Raw genomic sequence first — 24,302 nt, forward strand, 5'->3', positions numbered from 1 at the left:
AGCCCCTCCTTTTAGCTCTCCCAGGTTGGACTGCGCGGTCGGGGGCCGATCCTGGTTCCGCCACTGGGAGACACCCTGGGCGGGGTTTTGCTCGCCGGAAGCACGCAGAACTTGGGGTGGAGAGCTCCCTCTGCACGCGTTTGTGCCAAAGCATCCGTGCTGCCGCGTCGGGTTCTGACGGGCGGGCGGCCGGAGTCACACATGATGTCACAGACAATGACACAAGCCGGGTGTCTCAACCCTTTCACAGCGCCTGAGCTGCACAATGTCACACCCGGGACACCCAGCACGCCGTGTTCGTGGCGCAAACACTTGGCCCCGCGCACCCTGGTCCTTTGCGTCCTGCGGCCACTCTCCGCGACTCTGGGGGCGCTCACCCTGCCCGGGGTGGGGGGCCGGGGGCCGGCGGGGGAGCCCCGAGGGCGGGCTGGCGAGCGGGTGATGTCACGGGCAGCGGTGGGTGGGTCACCCGGAGGTGAGGCGCCGCCAGGCGAGTTCAGCGAGAGTTCAGCCGCATTGCATTAGGCAAATGAGGCCCGGGCCGGGTGGGGGGTGTGTTGGGGGAGGACACCGGGACCACCTCCTCCTCCCCGCCCCATCACCTCTCCTCTACCAGCGCCGGGCCAAGGACTGACCAAACCACGGGGGAGGCTGGGAGCCGGAACCGGGATGGGGGAGACTCCCGCCCCTCTCCGGTCCCTGCCTCTGCGTGCAGCCCCCACCCCTCCGCGTACCCTGCCTCCGTCCATCCTCTGCGTACTCCTCCTCTGGAGCATTTTCCCCTGTGAGTCCCCTCCTTCTCTCCTCCCCCTTCCCAGGCTCCCCCCACCCCGCCCGCCCTAGCACGCCTCTCCCAGTCAGTCCCCTGCGTTTCGCCCGCCGCAGTCGGTCCCGCACGGCAAGGGTTAAGTCAGGGGCGGTGCCTGGACGGGACGGGGCGGAGGGAAGGGGGTGGGGCCGCCGGGGAGGGGGCGCTCAGGCTCGGGGCTGGGGGCTGCAGCGCGCACCTCGGAGACTGAGCGTAGGCCGGCAGCCCCGGGCCTGGCGGAGGCGGAGCCGCGCGGGGTCCCCACCCCCACCCGGAATCCTCGCCCCAGAGAAGCTCGGGAGCCCCGGCGGGGAGGAGGAAGTGCCCGGCGTGCCCCCCCCGCCCCCCATCCCGCGCCGATCCCGCCCCCGGCCGGCGCACTTGGGAGCCGCGGGACTCTGCCTCGGACAGCATGCGACTCGAGACGGGATCCCCCTCGAGGTGGAGCCGCTGAGTTCCCGGGCCTCGGCCGGACGTTCCCGGGGTGGGGGAGCCGAGGGACCCCCTCCTCCCCCCACACACAACTTCCCGGCTGTTCGCCTGGGACTGGCGGAGCGGCCGGCCGACTTTGAACAGGGACTTCGGGCGACGGGCGGCCCCCGGGCTCGGGTCGCCTGTCGGGGCTGGGGGGGTGGGAGGGGGACGTGCCCCTCGCCCCCAGCTGCTCTCCGCGGATGGCGCCGCCGGCTGAGTGAGGGAGGCGGCGCGCATGACTTCCCCGCCCGGACCTCTTGTCTTCGCGGGGAAGATGTACGAGAGTGTGGAAGTGGGGGGGCTCACCCCCACCCCCAATCCCTTCCTTGTGGTGGATTTTTATAACCAGAACCGGGCCTGTTTGCTCCCGGAGAAGGGGCTCCCCGCCCCTGGTCCCTACTCCACCCCGCTCCGGACTCCGCTTTGGAATGGCTCAAACCACTGTAGGTACCGGCCTCCCCTCTCCCATTGTAGGAGCTGGGGCTGAGGGTGGGCAGTGGAGCTTCCACACCCACCGGGGATGCGGGCCTGGGGCTTGGGGGGGGATCGCTTGTGTCTACTCTTCACTTCCCGTCTCTCTTGCTGGAACTCGGGTGCCCTTGCTGGACAATTGGACCCTACCGAGGAGCCTTGGGCGCTCTTTCTCCGTACATCAGGGCTGAGGAACTTTGGGGGGTTCTTCCTTCAGGAAACGTTTGTTCATCTGGCCTGCTACTTCTGGCAGGGGAAGTGAAGCCCCTGGCCCCCAGTTTGAATCTTCTTGCTTGGAATCCAGTCGCTTCAGCGCAGAGTGGTCCTTTCTTCCACCCTGCAGGGTGCGGTAAAGGCCCGATCCGTGGGCTTATCTGCTCAGAGGAGGAGGGGCCTCCTTCCCAGATCCCACCCGTGGAAGCCTGGGGGAGAGCTCCCTCCTGTGCAACAGCTGCTGCCCCCAGCCCTTGCCCTTGTGTCATTAGAGTCAGTGTCAGGGGACCACTCGATGTCTTTGGTGTTGGCAGTGTGGTGTGGCAGGAAGGGGCAACTTCATCTGACGTCCGTCTGCCGTCCTAGCCAATCCTTCCATCCTGGGGAGGGGCACCTGTCCATAGGAGGGTTGCTCTGGCCCTGGACACCTGGCTGGCATCTTTGAGGTTTCTGTCCCAGGAATGGGAGGAGGAGAGCGGCTGCTGTGGGGGGAAGGATTGCCCTCCTCCTAATCCTAATCGGGTTTGCTCTCTGGGGGAGGAGTTTGTTTTGTTGTGGGTCTGGGCTGCTCTGGAAGTGAGGGAAGCATCCCCTGCCACTCCAGCTGTGTCCTTTTGTTACCCTGTTTACGCTTAGGGATAGGGGCTGGCACTGGGTTGTCCCTAAGAGGGGCGCTGATGAGAACCCTGGAGTCAGTCCTGGGAACCTCCTCACCCTCCTGCTGTCCTCCATCTGGGTTCGGGCTCCTCTGGAAGGGAGGGGCTCTGTGCACCCCCGAGAGCTGTGAGTGCCTGGAGTGCACACCTGGGTGTGTTTGAACCCAGCTGTGAGGTAGTGTACCTGAGTGGGAGGGAGCCGGCGCTAGGGGCTGTTGTTACCTGGGTCGGGTTTCTTCCCTTTCTCTGCCGGCTGCCTCCCTCCTGCCTGCCAGGGAGAAGGGGTGGAATGGGTCCCTGGAGGCCTGACAGATTGGAGAAGGTTGAAGGGTAACCTCCAGTCCCTTTGGTCTAGGAAGAGGGAGACCTGGAGCAGAGAGACACCCCACCACTGCCCCTCCCAGAGCCACCTCATCCCCATCCTTTCCTATTGTCCTGCCCCTTGACCTTTGCCTCTGGGGCCCAGTGGCTGGGAGGCTGCAACTCACACCGTGGGAGGCAAAGGGGGAGGGGTGTGAGTGTCGACTGACTTAAGCCAAAGGGGAGAGGTCAGAGGTGTGACACCAGGACCCTTCTTCCCGCCCTCCAGACCTGGAGGAAGGTGTTTCTCCCCAGTGGGATCATTGGGGGCACAGCTGCCATGGTCTCCCCTGTCACCACGTTGGCCACCTTTGCCAGAGGACTGGGGGAAAGCTGGAATCAAAGACCCTGGGCTCCAACCCCATCTCTTCCTTCATTGCATGGGGGCAGCTCAGCTCTCCCTGGCCCCAAACTGGTAGAGGAGGAGGAGTATGGAGTCCAGCAGGCCTTGGGTTTGGTGAGGCTGGTGATGGGGAAATGGAGGCCTGTTTCCCACGCTCTGTCTGGAGTTGGGTAGAGCTAGAGGTCTGGGATCCCCTGCTCCCCTAGTTGCCCTGTAGGTGTGTGTATGTCATTGGCATGCCAGTGGGGCTCAGCCCCAAGACTGGGGGCTGGGCGTGGTGGGTGTGGGAGTTGTTCTGAGGCACAGGAAAGACCTGGAGGCTGCTGGCCCTAGGGGTCCTTGACCCTGTCTAGTGTACAGGGGGTCACCACCGCTGCCTCGGAACCCCTTGCTGTATGTGGAGGTCCTGTGGGGACAGGAGGCCTCCAGCTCTCTCACCCAGATCCTCCTCTGCCTCCCACCACCTGCGCCAGAGGTGGGAAGAGACTGCAGGCTTGGAGTGGGGGGTGGTGTGGGTGGAGACCCTTTCAATCCCGCAGGGCCCTGGGAATTTTGCCTCCTTCCCCAGAGCCCCCCTTTGGGGGCACTGGAGGATGGGGGGTACACAGGATGTGGCTCCCCATCTGTCCCCCACCAATCTCACCGCTCACGCCTCCACCCGCTCCCAGACGTCCAAGAATGTGAAGCACGTGGATGCTCGTGGTGGGGGGAGGGGAGAGATGCTTATCGGGGCGCTGGGCTAGGGGCCTCCTTCCGCTGCTACTCCCAGAGCTACTCCACCCTGCCCCTCGGCGGGGTGTGGGGGGAGGAAGGGCGGTGGGGGGGACCCCGCGCCCCCTCCTCACCCCTCCCCAGGGGCTGTGAGGGGAGCTGCGGAGGAGTGGGCGCCAGCTGGATTGGGAGGGGAGCCGCTGGCCAGGGGCCCGGCTGATTTCCTGCTGATCTCCTCCAGGAAACTGGCCTCTTGTGTGAGGCCGCGAACGGCTCTGGGGCGTGGGGAATCCGGAGCACTGTGCCTCCTGCCCCCTGCCCTCCAGAGGCCGGGGGAGGGGAACCTGGCAGCGCTGGCAGGAGGGGACGCTGGCTTCCTGGGCTGGTTCCAGCCCTCCGCAGGGTGCTGGGACGTGGGGCCGAGTAGGTGTGGTGCCCCTGCAGCCTCCTCCTTCTGCAGGAAGATGATAGATTTGTGGGCTGGGGCCTCTTGGGCAGGGAGGTGAGCAGGGAGGGGCCAGGCCCTGACAGTCCTTCCCCCAGACATCGGGTGTGCAGGGTTAAGGCTGAATCCCAACCACTGCAGAGGCTACGGGGTGGGGGTGGGGGGGCGCCCAGAGTACCCTGGGCTTCCCTAGGCTGCTGGCTGGCCGCCTGGGGAGGTGGGAACTGGGCCAGGGCTCTGGGTTCAAAGGGCACAGGGCAAAACCTCTGGCCTGTTACCTGGGTGACAGGTGGGGATGTGCTGGAGAGGGGGGACGTGCAGAGCACCCTAGAGCCTCAGAGGCGGTCAGCTGCAGTGGGATGGGCTGAAAGGAAACCTCACAGCCCAGACTAGCTCCCACCTCAGCTCATCTCCCCTCATCCTGCCAAAAACAATTTTAAAAAGCACATGCATTAAGTTCTATGAACACCCTCTGGACTTTGCCTTAGCTCCAAATTTCTATGGGTCTTTGCCCCTTTAGTCAGTCTCTGGCCTTGGAGCTATCTGTCCCTCGTCCGAGTAATCCTGTGGGTCTCCCCATGCCCTCCCCTCCATCTGCCCCAGTCTGTACCCCAAAGCTCCGCCTGTCCATTTTAGAGGTGGGGGATTGGAGGGGTGGGCCCGGGGAAAGGGCGGTTGGGGAGGGCTGGGGAGGGAGGTCAGTGCCTTCATCCTCTGCTTATTGGAACGCTGGCTGGGATTCTAGGCCATGGTCCCCCCCCCCCCCCCCCCCTTGTCCTTGCCCCCCCCCCCCCACCAGTCTGGATTGTCTATTGTTACTCCTTTTACGTCTTGGAAAAAGTTAGCACAACAAAGGCCTTCTTTGTCGCTCACCCCTCTGCCTCCTGGCCTCACCCAGGCCCCCCAACCTCACCCCACCCCCCAGCAGCTGTTCTCAGGCCTCTCGCCTGTCTGATTTGCTTGTCTGGCCTCAGGGAGGGTGAGGTGGGGGAAGAGCCTGGCCAGGGTAGTTTAGAGTTGGGGAGAAGCAGAGGGCCAGGGGAGGTCAGTGAAGAGGCTGTGGACTGGTGGGGGTCTAGGCATCCACTATCTTCTGCTGCAGGCTGGTCTCTAGGTAGAGACGGGGGTGGGGGGCACAGGGCCACAGCGGTGCTGGTCAGCCAGGCTGACCAGGGAATTGGTGCCCGGGCCCCACTGAGAGCCAGGAAGGCCCTGCCAAGGTTATTGGCCTGGTTCCCTGTCATCACTGCCTGGCAGTTCCTGGTGTGTCTGCAGGTAAGGGGGAGGGGGGTCATATGCAGCCAACCCCCACCCCCCGTCCAGCTGCTGCTTTTCTCTGTGCCTGCACTTGGGAGCTACGTGATTCATGGCTTATAAGGTGCTTGGACCAGGATTCTGGGACTCTCTGAATTCCAGAAGCTTGTGTGCTGGAGTTTTGGGGGAGAGTGGGTAGGATTCTGGGGTATGAGGGAGGCTGGGATCTTCCTACTCAGGGAGACATCCTTGCCCTCCTTGGCTCTGGACAAGTAGACTTGTCAAAGGCCTCTGGACACTGCCGGGTGGTACCTTGGGCATCTGGGATTGCCTCAGTCTAGTTCTCATCCAGCATGATACACCCCAGTTCCCCAGGCTTTGGGCACAGTCAGCCCCCACCCAGCCCAGCTCTGTTCTGCCTGGGGTGATGGGCAGGGGGCCAGGCAGTGGGGAGGATTTGGCTAGTTGGGGCTGCCCCTGTTGGCTGGGTCACCCCTCTTGGCTGCCCTCTTGGAGCTGAATAACAGGAGGGGAGGAGGGTAGTAACCCGGACATAGTATTGAGAGCAGACAGACAGAGCATTGATAGAAACAGACCCCCCTTTGTCATGCTGCTTCCCCCCAGACGGGGCACCCAGAGAGCTCTGGGCTTCCGGGGCTCAGAGGGACTCCACTCCCTGTCTCCAGGGGTCCCCCTGCTTATCTAAGGGGAATCCCCACCTGCTCTGCTCCAACCTTTGCGAATCTTATTTGCACACCCTGCCTTGGGTCCCTAGCCAGGGGTTTGTTTAGGTGGAGGAGGGGCTGTGGCTACTGGTGGGGGGGGGGAGGAGGGAGCGGAAGCAGAGGGGGTGGGGGAGTGGCCGCTTTGAATATCCTGTTGACCCCAGTTTCCTCTGCCCCCAGCTTGTGTCCTCTTCCCTCCCTCCTCATTAGACCTTAACTCCTTCCTAACTCGGGGGAGATGGGGCCAGGCTACCCTGTGGGGCAGGGGCTGGAAAGCCAGGCTGGCTCCTCTCCCGAGCCCCCATGCCTAGTCCTGTCTGCCTGCGAATCTGATTGTTTATCCTCTGATCTTTCTGGTTTTGAAGGTGGGGTCCTGGGGCAGTAGGCAGGAGTGATGGGGTGCTGGAAGCTTCGTTGGCAGCTCATTGTCCAAGTCTGGCTGAGAAGTCCCAGCTTTCCTGAGACTGTCCCTGCCCCAGACTGAGAGTCCTGGTAGCAGTGGTGAGGCTGGGAGGCTCCTGGGGGAGCTCGTGAGGCAGGGTGGGCGCCGTGTTAGGGATGGTGGCCTGGGTCTCTAACCACCCCTCCCCTCTTCTCTCTCTAGCCATCGAGACCCAGAGCAGCAGTTCCGAAGAAATAGTGCCCAGCCCTCCCTCGCCGCCCCCTCTCCCCCGCATCTACAAGCCTTGCTTTGTCTGCCAGGACAAATCCTCAGGCTACCACTATGGGGTCAGTGCCTGTGAGGGCTGCAAGGTGAGTTGACAGGGTCACCGGGAAGGACAGGCCTGATGAGATAAATGGGATGTCCCCACTGCCTCGTCCTGCAGCATGCCCTTTGCTGGGGGGATGTCTCGGAAACTGCTGCTCTTGCTTCCTTCCCTGCAGAAGGTGACAGAGCCATGGAGGAGAGGAAGCCTGCATTAGATGACCAGGGACCCCCAAACCAGAGGTCCCCTTCCTGCTGGAGCCCCTCTCCCCAACTCCACCCTGCGGCGGGCAGGGCAGACACCCGCCTTGCCCCTGCTTGCTACCCGGGTTGTCGTAGTGAGCTGGCTGCCAACTGGCTCTTGGCTGGGGACCCAGGAGGCCTGCCCCCGATGGCCCTGCCTGAGCCTCAGCATGGCTGCCTGGCAGAGGTGGTTAGGAGCAGGCGCCCTGATTGGCCTCTCCTTCAGGTGCCCGGGCTGTGGGATCCCCAGTGTCTGACGGGGTTTCCCCGGGCCTGTGGTAGACTCCAGAGAACGGTTGTGGCTGCCACCTTCCCAGCAGCTGTCGGCCTGGCTTCTTCCCTTCTCCCCAATGCCCGAGCCTCTGTGTCGGTGTCTACCCTGGGGACTGGGGCGCAGAAGCTGCTCAGCTTCGAGGCTCGGCTTCAACCGGCTGCCCCTCAGCGGGGAGTGGCTTTCCCCAGGTGTGCGCTGGAGACCAAGGCCAAGCACAAGGCTTTGGACTCTTTGGGTCTACCTGCCCTATCTGGTTGTTCCAGTTTGTCTCTGGTCGGCCTGTGTGTAGACCCTGACCAGCCCAGGTCAGCCTGTGACGGTGCCTGTCTGCTGGGTTGATGAGCGCCTGTCCTGCTGCCTTACTCCAGATCATGTGTGCTTCTCCACCTCTCTGGCTGGCCTGTGTATGGCCTTCTGTGGCCTCTTTCTCCTGTGCTCTGAGCCCGGGGCTGTGGGTTCCAGAGCCCTGCCTCTCTCCCATCGAGTCCCATCTGCCCCTCTCCCTGATTCACTAGCAGCCTTGAGGTCCTTTGCCCCCGGAGGAAGCCAGAACGGTGGCAATAATAGGTTGTGGGAAGACAGCTGTCCACCTGCCGTGCTGAGGCCGGCACTGGCATTTTCGGAGGGGGGTGTCCTTGTAGGTGGACTGTTTTCTTCACCTTGTCAAGCCTGCCCAGCTGGGTGAAGGCCAAAAGCTTGAGACAGCAGCTGGCCTGGCCCTCTGGCCCCAAGGCTGAGGCTCCAGGCCAGCCCTGCTCCCACCATGGGTGTGGCTGACCCGGCTCCTTTTCCTCCGCACCCAGGGCTTCTTCCGCCGCAGCATCCAGAAGAACATGGTGTACACGTGTCACCGGGACAAGAACTGCATCATCAACAAGGTGACCCGGAACCGCTGCCAGTACTGCCGACTGCAGAAGTGCTTTGAAGTGGGCATGTCCAAGGAGTGTGAGTGCCCCGGGCCGGGGGCTGCCGGGTGCAAGGCAGTGTCTGATGTGCTCCTCAGAGGCTGGGGATGTAGGGACGTGGGGCTGGGCTCGTGGGGATGGGGGTGCCATGGAGCCCGCTGCGTGGTCTGTGGGCTCATGGTTAAGGACGGTTTGTGTGGAGCTGCGAGAACCTGTCTGTCCATGTGTGTAGCCAACTGCACGTCTGTGTGTTGGCATGCTGTTGGCTGTGTGTGCTTGCACACGTGTGTGCATGTGTGTCCGCTTCCAGGCCCTGCTTGGCTTTGGGGTGGGACTCAGGGCATACCTGAGGGCCCCTGGATCGTCCCTCTTGGGGGAGGGCTTGCACTGGGGGGTGCTAGTTGCTCTGTGTGTGTGTGTGTGTGTGTGTGGCGGTGGGTGCCGCTGGCACAGGGATCTGAAAGCCATTGTCTGGCGAAGCCAGGGACCTAGAGTTGGAAGAGAGAATTGGGACTTCTTAGATCCCAGAGGAACTGGGGGTTTCCAGTTTGGGCTCAGCTGAGGCCCGATGGAGGGAGGGAGGGAGGGAGGGAGGGAGGGCTGGACAGGGAGACCCTCTTGTGTTGAATCATGGGTGTTGCCGTGGTGACCGGTGATTGATGATGTCAGAGATAAATGACGCTGACAGACGCCTCCTTGTCTGCGTGGCCGTTGCCATGGAGCCTGAGCCTTGGGGGATGGGGTGGGGGAGGGGGGCTGCAGGACCCCCTAGCCCTTTGTGGGGAGGGCAATGGAAGAGGGAGGTGGGAGGGGATGTGGGGGGACATGAGGAGTCCCAGATGGGAGCAGAGGGGCCCTGCAGCAGCCTGCTGCCTCCTGCCACGGGAGGCAAAGGACGCGTGGTCTGGCGCCCAGGAAGTGCTGTTGAGTGGGTGTCAACTTAGGACCCTTCCCTTCAGGGCCCAGTGCCGCCGCCTCCCCATTGCTTCTGCCACCTTCCACTCCCCGAGCTTTTTAGCGCAGAGGGACCAGGGTGGGGGCCTCTTTCCCTCCCACCACCAACTCCCCCTTTCCCTCCCTCCATCTCCTCTCCGGCTGCTCTGTGCCCTGGAGCTGAGCAGCTGCCATTTCAATAGAATTAAAGCTTCCGAATGATAAACGTCTTGTCACAGCTGCAATTTTCTCTTCCCAAATTATCCCCCCCACTCTCCCTCTCCCTCTCCCTCCTCTCCCTTGCACTTTATTGAATTTGCAGAATCGACATGAGTGATCTCCAAATTATGCCGGCTCCCCCAACCCCCACCCACTGCCCCCTCCCCAGGCCCCCCACCCCCACCCTGTCTTCCTCCAGCGTCAGCAGCCGCCACCACTGGCCCTGTGAGTGATTGTGTGTCTGGGATAATCGGCTGGTAACGACCCCATCGCTTCTTTAAAGCCGAGTGGTGTGTGCCGCTCCGTGCCCCTGGTGATTCGTCAGCTCCCCCAGCTAATGGGCCGAGAGATTCTCGCCTGGCCCCCTACTTTCGGGCTGGGGAGCTGCTCTGAGCCAGTCCCAGGGACTCCCAGAGAGACGGCTGCAGAGGGAGTGGGGGGGGGCAGGGGAGGCAGAGCACAGAGGTAGGCCCCCCTGCACACTTGCTCTCAGCCGCGGACACCCGTGCTCCTGGAGTGTGGGCTTGCGTAGATGCGTTGGGTTCAGCGGACGTGGGCCGGCCAAGAGGTTTGTGTGTGTGTGTGTGTGTGTGTGTGTGTGCAGTTGTCACGTGCTGGGGCCAGATTCGGCACTGGGGTCCGGTGGGCATGGAGGGGTGGGCCGTGCGCAGACACCTTACCTGCCCGCGCCCTCCTGTGTGTGCACTCACACGTGCTGCACTCCCGCATGTGCGTTCCTGCGCGCGTTCGCGAGGCCCGGCTGGGTGACATCCTTGGCCCTTCTGGCGGGAGGAGCTTGGGTGGGGGTGGGCCGCCGCACCTGCTGTAACCCTGGCCTCTGCCCTCCACAGCTGTGAGGAACGACAGAAACAAGAAGAAGAAGGAGGCGCCCAAGCCCGAGTGCTCCGAGAGCTACACGCTGACACCTGAGGTCGGGGAGCTCATCGAGAAGGTGCGCAAAGCGCACCAGGAAACCTTCCCTGCCCTCTGCCAGCTGGGCAAATACACTACGGTATGGTTCCCCCCAGCCTGGTGGGGTGGGGCGGGGCGGGGGGTACACCCAGTGCCACCTGGCCCATCTTCCCCTCCTCACCCCTGCCCGGGCTTCCGGGTCCTTTCCCTGCTTCTCCCTCCTCCTCCTGCTTCCTGATGAGAGAGCTCTCAGGAAGCGAAGTGGGTGGAGAGCAGGCCTGTGGGGGTGGCAGAGCCAGGCCGAGAAGGGGCACATGAGGAGAAGGCCCTCACTCTGCCCTGTCCTCCCAGAACAACAGCTCAGAGCAACGTGTCTCTCTGGACATTGACCTCTGGGACAAGTTCAGTGAACTCTCCACCAAGTGCATCATTAAGACTGTGGAGTTCGCCAAGCAACTGCCCGGCTTCACCACCCTCACCATTGCTGACCAGATCACCCTCCTCAAGGCTGCCTGCCTGGACATCCTGGTGAGGGTCTGCACCCCGCCCCCCTGGCCACTGCCCCCGAGTCCTTGGAGGAGTTCCTGCCGTTCAGATAGCCTCCTTCCCCAAAAACACGTCTGGAATCGATCTGTCCAAGTGCCCACCACCCAAATGTCCACCCTTCCTTTCCCCCACGTGACCGCCTGTTCCCTCAGCCCCTCCGCATCTGGATGTACACTGCTTCACCCGTTCACCCCCACACACATCCATCCACGCTCACCCCGTCCTTCCATTCAACCTTTCGCCCTGCCGCCCATCTGGCCACCTCTTCCGTCTAATAAAGATTCACCTAGAACCCTGTGTGGCCGGGCCTTGAGCTAAGTGTCAGGAAACGGAGGTGAACACAGCACCGGCCCCTCTCTCGAGAACCTTCTGTGGGTGGAGGCAGCAGATACGTAAACAGAGGTTACCAAACCGTGCTAAGTGCTGGCCGGAGATGGGGGCGGGCTGTCCCTTCCCTGTGTGAGAGAGAGCCACAGCTGCGGGGCCCCAGGCAGGCATCCCAGAGGAGGGGTCACCCTGGGTTGTATAGAAGGGGGATGTGAGACGGCCCTAACAGGAACAGGGTATGACAGGCTGGAGGGTGTGAAAGCAGCTGGATTCAGGGGACTGCAGGGCATTTGGTGGGGCAGAGGGTGACCAGGCCAGAGGCTGGGTGTGCTTGGTGGGAACTGCCAAAGTCAAGACTGGAAGGACTCTCCTTGACTTCCCTAATGGGCTCAGCCCACCTATCCCCCTTGGCCACCTCCAGGGCAGGGAACCTGCAAGGTGACAAGGCTGCAGCTTCCTGATAGGGGTGGGACGGGAGGAGCAGGATGTGGCATTTCTGGGGAGCCCGCTATTCCCATGCTCCAGATGCAAGAGTTTCAGACCTGAATCAGGGTTTGAAATGGTTGAAGCTGGTACACATTTCATGGAGTTCTGCTGTGTACCCAGGCCTGGGGACTGGAGACCCTGCTGTGTACCCAGGCCTGGGGACTGGAGACCCAAATCTGCTATGGTCCTTGCCTTCTGAAAATTCTAGTTTCTCTCTAGGTGATCTAGATCTGTGTGCACGGGACAGTAGCTGCTTGCTGTGTGTGGCTCTTTGAGTTTAACTTAAGAGTAAATTTAGTTCAGTTCCTCAGCTGCACTAACCACATTTCCAGGGCCCAATGGCTCTGCTGGCCGGTGGCTGCTGTTTGAGTGCTATGTAGACATAGACCGTTTCCATTATTGCAGAAGGTTCTATGGGACAGCACTGGTCTGGCCGCCTGCCTGGTGGTCCCGTGGGGCCACTGGTACTGGAAGTGCTGGGGAGGTGGGGCGAGTCCCTGAACCCGTGCACCCTCTCTGCACCCAGATCCTGCGGATCTGCACGCGGTACACGCCCGAGCAGGACACCATGACCTTCTCCGATGGGCTGACCTTGAACCGGACCCAGATGCACAATGCCGGCTTCGGCCCCCTCACGGACCTGGTCTTCGCCTTCGCCAACCAGCTGCTGCCCCTGGAGATGGATGATGCTGAGACTGGTCTTCTTAGTGCCATCTGTCTCATCTGTGGAGGTGGGCAGGGGGGCCGGGGCTGGGGGGCCAGGCCCGGGGGGTGGGGTGGCCCCCGGAGTCTCTGCCAGGGAGAAGCCCAGGGTCAGATCAGAAGGGGACCTTGGCCTCAATCAGGCCCTTCTCAAAGGGATGAACAGAGAATGCAGAGGGGGGCAGGGCCTGGTCGGCTGCCATATAACAAGGGAGTAGAGGCGGATGCCTGATGTCTGCTTCCCTGTTGGTGGGCTGTGCCCCTTCCGGGGGGCTTAAGAGTGCGGGCTTGAGGGTCAGGCCACCCAGGTTCAAATCCTGGCCAGCTTGTGACCTCGAGCAGGTTGCCGAGCTTCACTGAGTCCCTATTTCTTTAAAATGGGGCAGTAAGGGTCTCTACCTCATAAAGTTGATGGGGGGACCAAGAGGGCAATAAGTGAGGCACAGTTTGCCTACAGCAAGGCCCAGTCATTGTTGGCTGCTCTGATTATTTGATTGTTAAGAGCTTTGATGTACTGAGCTGGTGTCCTTGAAGGGAGTGAGACCTCCCTGGGCATCCTCCGTTTGCCTGAGGACAGCCCTGCCTGTGTTCAGAGGTCTCGCCCCTACGAATTGGGCTGCCAGAGAGGGCTGCGGATGACCCTTACCCCAGTTCCTCTCTGCTCCCATTTAAGGGCCTCTTAGGTCCTTTCTCACAGCACACAGACCCCAACCACTGCCCTGTATGGGGAGGTCCCAGCAGCAGAGATCCTCGGCCCGTGGCCTGGGCCAGCGCGCACCCCAGTGGCCGAGGCTGGGAGTGCAGCTGTGTGCCTTGCTCGCCGGGGCCGCTGCTCAAGGGGCACCTGCTCCCTGCTTCCTCAGACCGGCAGGACCTGGAGCAGCCAGACAGGGTGGACATGCTTCAGGAGCCGCTGCTGGAGGCGCTGAAGGTCTATGTGCGGAAACGAAGGCCCAGCCGCCCCCACATGTTCCCCAAGATGCTGATGAAGATCACAGACCTGCGAAGCATCAGTGCTAAGGGTGAGGCTCGTGCCCTGTGTGTATGCCAGAGCTGGACTGAACACCTGGCCCCGGACCCCCCTGCCCGTGCCCAGAGTCAGGCCACCCACATGGGAGCCAACAGCCCATGTCTTTGTGCCCAAGGTGATGCCCCTTCCCCGGGGCCCGGTGACCTCCTCCTGCCTGGGAGCTCTGAGGGGGGCACTGTCACCTTCGCCTGGTAGTTGAGGGCTTGGCTCTGCAGCGTGTGTTGAGCAGGTCCCTTCACAGCTCAGCCTCAGTTTCCCACCGGAGGGATGGGGATCGTGATGGTGTTTACACAGTTGTGTTTGAGGTGTCAGTAGGAGAACCCATAACACAGAGTATGCAGGAAGGGCCCTCAGTCAACCCTCGGCAGTCTGACCCCAGAGCCTGGATTTGGAACCACGGCTGCCCCCTAGACCCAGGGGCCTGAGAGAGCTGGCTTATGTCAGAGAACCGATCCCTGAGTTCCGTCCATAGCGGATGCCGATAGGAGTCGGACCAGCCTTTCCAGCCCCACACCCTCCTTCCTGGAGCTTCGTGAGGCTGGGGGTCCACGGGCTGACCTCTGCTCCTCCTTCCCGCCAGGGGCTGAGCGGGTGATCACCCTGAAGATGGAGATCCCGGGCTCCATGCCACCTCTCATCCAGGAAATGCTGGAGAACTCGGAGGGCCTGGACACTCTGAGCGGACAGCCAGGGGGTGGGGGGCGGGATGGGGGCGGCCTGGCCCCCCCACCCGGCAGCTGTAGCCCCAGCCTCAGTCCCAGCTCGAACAGAAGCAGCCCGGCCACCCACTCCCCGTGACTGCCCGTGCCCCGTGGACACAGCCCTCACCCCGCGCCCTGGCTTTTCTTTGCCTTTCTACCAACCATGTGACCCCCACTAGCCCTGCCCCCCCACCTGTCCTCCCTTTCCTCGGGGACAGGAGGGAGGAGGCGGCGACTCTTCAGAGGGAGGCCCGGGCAGGATGGACTGCCTGCTCCTGCCTCCTGGGCTGACGTCAGGGGCAAGGTCGTGAACTGATTGAGGACCCCTGGTCCTGGGCCTCAGGATGGAGCCTGGGGGCCTCGTGTTCATCAAGACAGCCCTCTGCCCCCCTCGCCACATCTTCATCACCAGCAAATGCCAGGACCTGGCTTCCCCATACTCAGAACCCGCAAGCCATTGCCCCCCGGTCGGGAAGCCCCCCCTGCCTCGGTTGGTGACAGAGGGGGTGGGCCAGGGGTGGGGGGTTTCCCCTGTACATACCCTGCCATACCAACCCCCAGGTATTAATTCTCGCTGGTTTTGTTTTTATTTTAATTTTTTTTGGTTTTGATTTTTTTAATAAGAATTTTCATTTTAAGCACATTTATACTGAAGGAATCTGTGCTGTGTATTGGGGGGAGCTGGATCCAGAGCTGGAGGTGGGTGGGTCTTGGGGGAGGGGAGCAGCTCAGAAGGGGCTCCCACTCTCTCTCCACGTCCCTGCACCCCCTGGCCCTCCTCCCCAGCCTTTTTCTCCTCAGTTTTCTCTTTAAAACTGTGAAGTACTAACTTTCCGAGGTCTGCCCTCCCCTTCTCCCTCTGCCTAACCACTGGGCGTGGACAGTTTCAGGCCGCCCCTAGAAGGAGGGGGCCCACCATGAGAGACAGGGCAGGGGGCAGAGGAAGGGGGCCCTCAGAACATACTCGTGTGTGTTTCTCAGTCCTGTGGCCATGGCAGAGCTGCCTTTCCATCGGGGCTAATACCATCCAAGCCCTCCAGCCCCCACTGTGAAGGGGCTGGCCAGGGAGTTCAAGCTGCCCCTGTCCCCCAGCCTCACAGCCACCAGCACTGCCCACAGGGTCCCCAGACACACACACACACACACACACACACACACACACAGTGGACCGATGAGGCAACAGACACACTTGGCCTGAGTTCCTCCGTTTCCCTGGCCTGCCCCCCCACCGCTCCCCACCCCATCCCCGTGCCCCCTCCTTGCCCCGCAGGACGGGCCTACAGGGGGTTCCCTCCCCTCACCCCCTGCACCCCCAGGCTGAGGGAGCTGGTTCTGCCCTGCCCTCCTTGCCCCGGGGTTGGGGTCTCATCCCCTCAGAGCCCGCTGGTGCACCTGTTACTGTTGGACTTTCCACTGAGATCTACTGGATAAAGAATAAAGTTCTATTTATTCTACACATGTCTCAGAGTCTCACTGCCTCTCTGCCTTCTCCCGCTGAGTGGGCAGGTATCTGGGGTTGGGGGGTCAGGTATGAGCCCTGGGGGCCAAGCTGCCTTCGGGGCCTGCCTTGCTGTGCTGGGGTCTTTGGTGGAACAAGATAGGCCTGCCCTTGGGAAGCCCTCTGTCTAGGGGTCTATATAGCCCGTGTCAGGAAGCTCTAGTCTGGAGGTGGGGAGGGGAGAGGAGAAACTGTTCCCACCTTCAGGAGTCCCCATTCTGTGGAGGAAGCCAGCCCCAGCTCTCTGGGAAGCTTGGTCTGAGGGAGGAAGCCAGTGTCTGCCTTCAGAGAGTCCTGAGCCCTTGGAAGCCAGAGGTTGGTCTAGGGGTCACTAAGTGGCAGAGTTCTCTTCTGGACTTGACCTTCAAGAGAGGCAGTTGGCATGGGTACCCGGATCAGGAGCCCTTGGCAAACTAACAAGAACATGGGATTGGGATGTCAGAAGGCCAGCCCGTCCATCCCTGTGCCTTCAAGGACAGTCCTGCCCTCCCCGGTCCACCCCCGAGGTCACTCTGTAGGCAGGAGGCACAGAAGACAAGTTGCAAGGGAATTTGAGAGGTTGAGAGGATCAAGTGTGGCAGGCCTGTAGTGGCATCAAAATCCACCCTTCCCACTACACATCAAGGCCCAGAGAGGGTAGTGCCCTTGCCCAGGGTCACACAGCGAATTTGTTGCAGATGGCGGCCCAGTACTCAGGGCTTCCACCTCTCAGCCAGAGGTCTTTCCTGGAACCCTGATGCCCCCAAAGAAGCGTCAAGCACTGAGGTCTAAGGACTCCAGGGAGGTGGCAGTGGAGGCTGTGTCTGGGGTGGGTTGGCAGGGCTGGGCAAGGAAGAGAGATTTTCTGGGCAAGAAGAGCTCCTTCCGCGGGGGTCTGCATGCCATTTCTACTTCAGCCACCAGGTGGCGGCAGCGCCTCACTTATTTCGCCCTCTGGCGGGCCTGAGTGCGCGTAGGGACAGGAGTTCTCTTCCTCCAGCAAATTTTTTCTAACATTTTGTTTATGTATCTGACCGGAATTTAACATAACATACCTACCCACGTGCTTTACAAAAATCGCTATGCTATCACACTGTAGCCTAAAGGAGAAACGGAGGGAAAGGACTGAATTTCAGTGTGTTAATGCACACAGCTGCGTGGCAGTTAGGACATGGTCCCATGATTACTTCTACTTTTTAATTAATGCATTGGCATTTAAAATAAGTGAGAAGGGGGGCGCCTGGGTGGCTCAGTGGGTTAAAGCCTCTGCCTTCAGCTCAGGTCAGGATCCCAGTGTCCTGGGATCGAGCCCCACATCAGGCTCTCTGCTCAGCAGGGAGCCTGCTTCCTCCTCTCTCTGCCTGCCTCTCTGCCTACTTGTGATCTCTCTGTCAAAGAAATAAATAAAATAAGATAAATTAAAACAAGTGAGAATGTTGGAAGCCATTCTGTACAAGAAACCCAGGAAACTTAAGGAATCTGGGTGAATGTTGAAATAAAAGCTGACAATGTATAATAAAACCATGCCACCCAACCTCCCCCCGCAAATCCCCAAACAAAACCCTAGTATTTTACACCCCCAAATCCGCAAACAAAACCCTAATATTTTACACCCAGAGCAGAATCCGGTTTTACGCTCAGGTAATTATGGAGAGGGTTTTCCCTTTGTGACTGTCCAGTTGAACATTCTAAAGTCATGTGTGACGATTCTTTTTTTTTTTTTTTAGCTGTGCACCCACTGTGCAGCTTGAACTCACGATCCTATGTTCGTCCCATGTTCCTCTGACTGAGCCACGGGCGCCCCCACGCGTGATAATTCTGTATTGCAGGAGGGCATCTTGGCATTTCTAGCGTCTGCCTACCAAATGCCGAGAATGCCGCCCTCACTGTGGCGACTAGAGCAGTGGTCCCACATTTAAAGAGTGCCCCCCACCCCGGGGTAGTACCTTTGACCCTGGGGCTTGAGGTTGCACTCGGTGGCTCACAGCTCATCGCTGCTGAGCAATTTCTTGACCATGGTGTGACATGTGCTTTGCGCTCGGTCCGGCGCCCCTCCTCCACAGAGGAGACTGACGCAAGGATGGTGACTGGGTTACAACCTGGGGAAAGCAGTGACTAAGTCTTGAGCCTATGAGAGCACTGGGCATTTAACCAGGCCTGGGGCAAGTTTCAGAAGGCTTGCTGGAAGAGGTGCTCCCTACCAGCCTTCTGAGGGTGTAAGGGGAAGAGTTAGCCAGAGGTGATAAATAGCTTCATGCGATCAGAAGCTGTCAGCAAGGGCGCCTTGGTGGCTCAGATGGTTAAGCATCTGCCTCTGGCTTAGGTCATGATCCCAGGGTCCTGGGATAGAGCACTGCATCGGGCTCCTTGCTCAGCAGGGAGCCTACTTCTCCCTCTCCCTCTGCTGCTCCCCCTGCTTGTGCTCTCTCGCTCTCTCTGCAAATAAATACATAAAATATGTTTTTTTTTTTTTAAGATTGTATGTGTTTATTTGAGAGAGAATGAGGGTCAGAGAGAGAAGTAGACTCCCCACCAAGCAGGGAGCCCAATGTGGGACTCAATCCCTCGACTCCAGGATCATGGCCTGAGTCGAAGGCAGTAGCTTAACCAACTGAGCCACCCATGCTCCCATAAACAAAACCTGAAAAAAAAAAAAAAAAAGAAAGAAAGGAAAAGAAGAGAAAGGAAAGGAGAAAGAAAGAGAAAGAAAAGAAAAGAAAAGAAAAGAAAAGAAACCATCACCAGCTCTCTCTCTGCTTTAACAATTTTGGTTGGAATGCTGGAAGAAGTTAAGTTGAAGAGGCTGGGGTGGGCTCAGGCCAGGGCTGGTTCAGGAGCTGGACTTGACCCTGAGGGCGATGGGAGTGAAGGATTTCAAGCCAGCAAGTGAGCTATTCGGATTGGAACTGCAGGAAACAGGGCAGAAGCTGTGGGAGCACTCCAGGCCACTGATGTCAGGGCTGACCCTGGGCAGCCCCTGAAGGGGTGAGAGTGGGTAAAGGGAGGAAATGCTTAGGTAGCAAAATGGGAGGACCAAGTGATTGACAGGACATAGGAGGCGGGCAGGAGACAGGTTCTTGCTGTAGTGGGTGGAGATGGTCAGGGTGGATGGAGACAGCAGCACTGTGAGGGGGAACTAAGGCAGTTGGGGTTGCATTTGAGGTACTGGTGACCCCCCCCTCTGATCCCTTACTCCATTCTAGCCACATGGGCCTCCTTGCTAGCCTCTAACACCCCCAGTGTATTCCCGCCTCAGGGCCTTTGCACTTGCTATTCCCTCCACCCAGAATGCTCTTCCTGGAGTCAGCTTCATGGCTAGCTCTTTGCTGCACTCTGTTCCAGTGTCACTTCCCAGCAATAGTAACTCTCTCACCTTACTCTGAGTGATACCTGGCATATATTCTATTGCCTGCCTTCCCACCAGAATGGAAGCTTTGTGAGGGCAAGTTTTATTCACCAATGGAGCCCATCTGGATCTGCTCTGTTCAATACAGCAATCACCAGCCACATGTGGTGACCGAGTCTTAAAAATATGGCTGGCCCAGGGGCACCTGGGTGGCTCAGTAGGCTGGGCATCAGCCTTCTGCTCTGGTCGTGATCCCAAGCTCCTGGGATCGAGTCCTGCAGCTGGCTCCCGAGCAGGGAGCCTGCTTCTCCCTCTCCTCCCCACTCATGCTCTTTCTGTCTCAATCTCTCAAATAGATAGATAAAATCTTTTAAAGAAATGTGGTTGGTCCAAATTGAGATGTGCTCTGAGCATAAAATACACACTAGATTTCAAAGACTTAGTACAAAGAAAGAATAAATATCTCTTTAATATTTTTTTTATATTGACGATGTGTTGAAATAACATTTTGGACACAGTGGGTTAAAGAAAATACATCATTAAAATTAATTTCATCTGTTTCCTTTTACTTTTTTTTAAGTAGCTGATGGAAAATTTTAAATTACACATGTGGCTCACATCCTATGTCTACGGAACAGTGCCTATCTTGAACATCGTCTGGCATAGAGTATGGGCTCAACAAATATTTCTTGAATGAGTACACCTGGAAAACAGCTGGATGTCCACATCTGAGTTTTTTCGCAGCCCAGGCTTTGCACGCATACCTGGCCATTATCAGAGAAATGCTGTTGCACACCACGAGCACAGGTAAGCCCTGGGGCCTCGGGGACAACTTCAGCTCCTCATGAACGCAGATTTACTAAGCATCTCCTCTGGGCTGATGGCGGGGGGCAGTGATGCCATCCAGCAGGCATGCTCTGTCTGGGGAAGTTGGGGTGCCACAGGCATCTAGCTGCACCTTGGGGGCAGGTGCTGTGAGGGAAGGGACCTGTTTGTTCCCAAATGAGACCAAAAGGTAGGTATTAGCTAGGGCGGGAGGCAGGTTGCACAGGCCAAGAAACAGCATGATCAAACTTCTGGAAGGAGATGGGTCACTGTGCCTGGCAAGAAGAGAAAACTCAGTATGGTTTGGAGCACAGATACCGTAGGAAGCCCACACCCTGGGGCTGGGGCAGAACAGGACAGGGTGAGACTCCAGAAGCCTCATTCTGGTGCTGGCCTTACCCTGATGACAGGGAGCCCCTGAGGGCGTGAGCAGGGGGACTAGGAGATCAGGCAGGGTGGGTGGGGGTGGCCTGCTCAAGCAGGGTTGGATAAAGGCCAGGGCAGGGTCAGATGGGGGCCCCTGAAGGTCGCTTAGGTCCTGGGTGATCTTAGGGAGAGCAGCCCCACTGGGGTGGCAAGGGAGTAAGACAGATGGGAGTGGAAAAGAAACAGGAGGGGGACAAGAGGCAGCCACTAGGTAACTCTTGTATCTCCCCAGGAGGGAAGATGGTGGTGTCTGCAGGGAAATGCGGGGCCGGGAGCACGTTTTGGGGCAGATTTCTTTCGAGGATGGAAGGAACTTGGGCGTGTTTATGGACTTGGGGAATAGCAGCAAGGGTAGGGAGGGAAGCTAGGACAGAGCCCTGCCCTCCAACCCTACTGTCCACCCCCACTCTACTTGCAACAAAGGGAGGCCTTGGCCACAGTGCCCAGGCCACCCCGGGAGGGTGTGGGTGGTACCCACAAACCCAGCCGCAGGGAGGCCTGCCCAGGGTGAAGGGGCACCTCTCTTCTCCCTGTATGGGCTCCATCAAGAGGAGAGAGCTTCCTGCAATGCCCCCAAAGGTAAGGAGGGAGCCACGGTGGCTGTCGCTGGCACCTTATCGGCTCTCTCTCTCTCTCTCTCTCACATGCAGTCACCCAGGGCACACAGATGCCTGTACATACACGGAACCCACATGGGCACACACACGCGCACACAGCGAGCCCACACAGGACGCACCCGTGCCCACACACTCGCACACACACAGCTCACACAGGATAAACGCACGCGCGCACACGCAGCTCACACTGGACAGAGGTGTAAATGTGCGCACGCAAAGAGAGAGCCCGCACAGGGGCCACACCCCAGTGTGAACGCCGAGAGGCCCGCGGGAAGCTGGTGTCACGACGACTTTTTCTGGGCACCACCCGAACCTCCACTTCCCTCTCTATGTCCTCTGGGGCGCTTTCTCTCGGTCCCGGGCCTCCGTTCCTGCCCCGGCCCCCACACCACCGAGAGCCCCCGGGAAGGGCTCGGGCAGCGCCCTGTGCCGCCCGCCTCTAGATGGCCAGGTCCTGGCGGATGGTGGCCAGGGACGCCTTGCTGCGGCCGCTGCCGCCCTCGCTGTCGCCGGCGGGGCCCGGGTGCGCGTAGGCGGGCGGGCCGCTGGGGTCGTCGGGGCGCGGGCGGCGGGAGGGCGGGATCGGGGGCAGCGGCGGCGGCGGCAGCGGCGGCGGCGGCGGGAGCAGCTGCTGCGCCTCCTCGTGCGCTCGGTGGCGGCGGCCGTCGCGCTCGGCCCCCTGGCGACAGCGCCCGGCGCGCGGGCGGCCCTTCCAGAGCAGGTGGCCCAACTCGGCCACGCTGAGCAGCGCCGAGAGCAGCCCCACGGCGAAGTAGAAGAGCACGAAGACGGTCTTCTCGGTGGGCCGGCTCACGAAGCAGTCCACGGTGTGCGGGCACGGCGGGCCGGCGCACGCGAAGTGCGGGGCCACGCGGAAGCCGTAGAGCAGCGCCTGGCCCGCCAGGAAGGCCAGCTCGGCCAGCAGGCGCAGCGCCACGCTCAGCAGGTAGCAGCGGCGACGCGGCGGGGGCCCGGGCCCGGCGTCCGCGCCGCCCGCCTCCTTGCCGGCCCGGTGCACCGAGTAGATGACGAAGAGCACGGGCGGCGCCGAGAGCAGCAGGATGTGGAAGAGCCAGAAGCGGTAGTGGGAGACGGGGAAGGCGCGGTCGTAGCACGTCTGGCGGCAGCCCGGCTGCAGCGTGTTGCACACGAACTCCTCCTGCTCGTCCTCGAACACGGCGCCGCCCACCGTGGCCAGCACCAGGATGCGGAAGATCAGCATGACCACCAGCCACAGGCGGCCCACGAGCGGCGACTGCAGCTGCACGGCGTCCAGCAGCGAGCCCAGGAACGCCCACTCGCCCATGGCGCTGCGGACGGACGCGGGGAGGGGGGCGTCAGCGGCGGATCGGCCTCCCCCCAGCCGGTGTCAAGAGATCCGCGAGCCCTCCTCTAACCTGGGGGCTCAGCGAGGCCTGGGTTTAGCTGGGATTTTGTGGGAACTAGGGAGTCAGCAGGGGCTGGGCAGGAGGGGTCAGGAGATTCTCCACTGTGGGTGCCCTTCTCCTTGGGACCGGCAGGTACCGGGGAGGAGCCCCTCCCTGGCGCTCTAGTCAGACACCCAGGGGCCTGCTTGGTTGGACCGCATGCTCCTCCAGAGTCCAGATCTGTAGGGAGTGAACTTGGACATCAGGAAGGGCAGCCACCCACTGCGTTGTAGAAGTAGAAACCCGGGCGTGACCTTATGGGCTCCAGGATGCATTCCGTGGGCAACCGTGGGGCCTCCAGCCCAGGACTCCAGACCCAAGTTGGTGCCCCTGGGAGAGGTGGGAGCCAGTTGATCCAGAGGGACTGCACCTGTTTCCTCTGCTCACCGTTTCTCTTGCCCTTCTTATTGCAGTGAACTCCTCTCAGAATTGTGGGGTGGACACAAAAGTAGTCCCACTTCTTTAACTCTACCTTTGTTCTAGGTGTCCCCTGCCATCCCACCGCAGAGTGGCAGGAATATGGGCCCAGCCCTCTCCATCTCCTCCCTGGTGTCCCTCAACTTCCAGCCTCCCATATCTCCTGAGAACCTCTCCCAACACACACACACTCACACAGGTCCCACAGCCCCCAGGCGCCCCCCAGACCCTCACCTGACCCCACTCACCCTGGAGCTGGAGCTGAGGTGTTAGAGCTGAGGGAGGGATCCTGGGGGATGGCTGGGACTTGTTCCTCCTAGGCCCTCTTTCATTTTCCCTTTTGGATTTGGCCAGGATGGATTACAGGACAGAGTGGCTGAGAGGGGCTTGCTCTCCCCCTTCTCTTAAAGGGACAGGGTGGCCCTGCTGCCTGGCTCCACCCTTGGGAACAGACACAGGGCCATGCCCCTTGCTGGGCTTTGCCAGCCTCCCTTTCTCCCTAACCCACTCCCACCCCCATCCCACTGCTGTGTGTCCTGGGAATGGGGGAGGGGGTTAACCAGAACCAACCGCTTTTGGGGGGGTGCTTATGGAAGCCCATGGAACAGACTCCCTCAAATTGGAAGGCCTAGATGCACTATCAACTGACTGGCACCTTCGAAGCTGGAGAGAAGTTTGGTGTTGAGTTGGGGGCAGCAGCTCTGTCACTGCTGGCTTTGGACAAGTCACTGAGCTCTTCTGGGCCAGTCTCCTGGCTTGTCAGATGAGGACGCTGGGCCATGTGACCCCCAAGTTTCCTTCTAGCTCTATGTCTTAAAGCTAAGGTCCTAGTCATATTACGGAGAACAAAGAAAACCTGTGCCTGGAAAAAAGTCCCATATGGAAACAATTAAGGCATCAAGAGTGATCAGCATTGGTGGTTAAATAAAAGCTTTTGCTTTTTTTCTGCTTTTCTATAATTTCCAGATTTATTATAATAAGTGTGTTATTTTATAATGGGAAAAATAAATAGACTTCTCCTAGAAGGCTCTGAATCACATCCTGTGACTGTAGGTGGCAGGAGAAGCTGTCCCTTAGAAGAGTTAGGTTGACTCATGGTGACCTGAGTGGCCAAGGAGGGGACACCTCCAGGCTGAGACACTTTTTTCATTCCCTGTAGGCCTTTCTAGGAATCTGCCCAACACACACACCATTCCCCTCCACCTGGGCACCTCGTCTTGACCAGGCACTACACTGAGCCCATCATACAGATTAGCTCATTTAGTCCTCTTGTCTACCCTGATGGGAGGGAAGCTGAGACTCGGAGGGTCTCAGCCACTTGCA

At 60.1% G+C, this 24,302-nt stretch overlaps 2 protein-coding genes across 3 annotated transcripts in view; one reads left to right on the plus strand and one right to left on the minus strand.

Moving 5' to 3' along the window:
* Positions 1–15,892, plus strand: part of LOC111151320 (retinoic acid receptor alpha) — a 35,172-nt gene extending 19,280 nt beyond the window's left edge. The window contains exons 1-8 of one of the 2 annotated variants that reach the window (XM_022509229.1): positions 1,443–1,725; positions 7,065–7,213; positions 8,487–8,628; positions 10,592–10,752; positions 11,004–11,180; positions 12,538–12,742; positions 13,577–13,735; positions 14,324–15,892. In XM_022509229.1, coding sequence (XP_022364937.1) covers positions 1,518–1,725; positions 7,065–7,213; positions 8,487–8,628; positions 10,592–10,752; positions 11,004–11,180; positions 12,538–12,742; positions 13,577–13,735; positions 14,324–14,541 — 1,419 coding nt within the window. In that variant the 5' untranslated portion in view covers positions 1,443–1,517 and the 3' untranslated portion in view covers positions 14,542–15,892. Of the gene's footprint in view, positions 1–1,442; positions 1,726–7,064; positions 7,214–8,486; positions 8,629–10,591; positions 10,753–11,003; positions 11,181–12,537; positions 12,743–13,576; positions 13,736–14,323 lie in introns of those variants that run through there. The other variant, XM_022509230.1, reaches the window with a different exon arrangement.
* A 5,385-nt stretch (positions 15,893–21,277) lies between these two features.
* LOC111151674 (gap junction protein delta 3) lies at positions 21,278–23,169 on the minus strand. Its single transcript, XM_022509808.1, has one exon. The coding sequence runs from the start codon at positions 22,439–22,441 to the stop codon at positions 21,575–21,577; it is 867 nt and encodes a 288-aa protein (XP_022365516.1). The 5' UTR covers positions 22,442–23,169; the 3' UTR covers positions 21,278–21,574.
* Positions 23,170–24,302: the final 1,133 nt, after the last annotated feature.

The sequence above is a fragment of the Enhydra lutris genome, unplaced genomic scaffold (assembly GCF_002288905.1).
Source record: "Enhydra lutris kenyoni isolate GAN:26980312 unplaced genomic scaffold, ASM228890v2 scaffoldscaffold26, whole genome shotgun sequence".
Classification (NCBI taxonomy): Eukaryota; Metazoa; Chordata; class Mammalia; order Carnivora; family Mustelidae; genus Enhydra; species Enhydra lutris.

What these genes read in the sequence shown, in the direction of transcription:
- LOC111151674 (XM_022509808.1), bottom strand. Translation starts at nt 22,441, where the DNA reads ATGGGCGAGTGGGCGTTCCTGGGCTCGCTGCTGGACGCCGTGCAGCTG.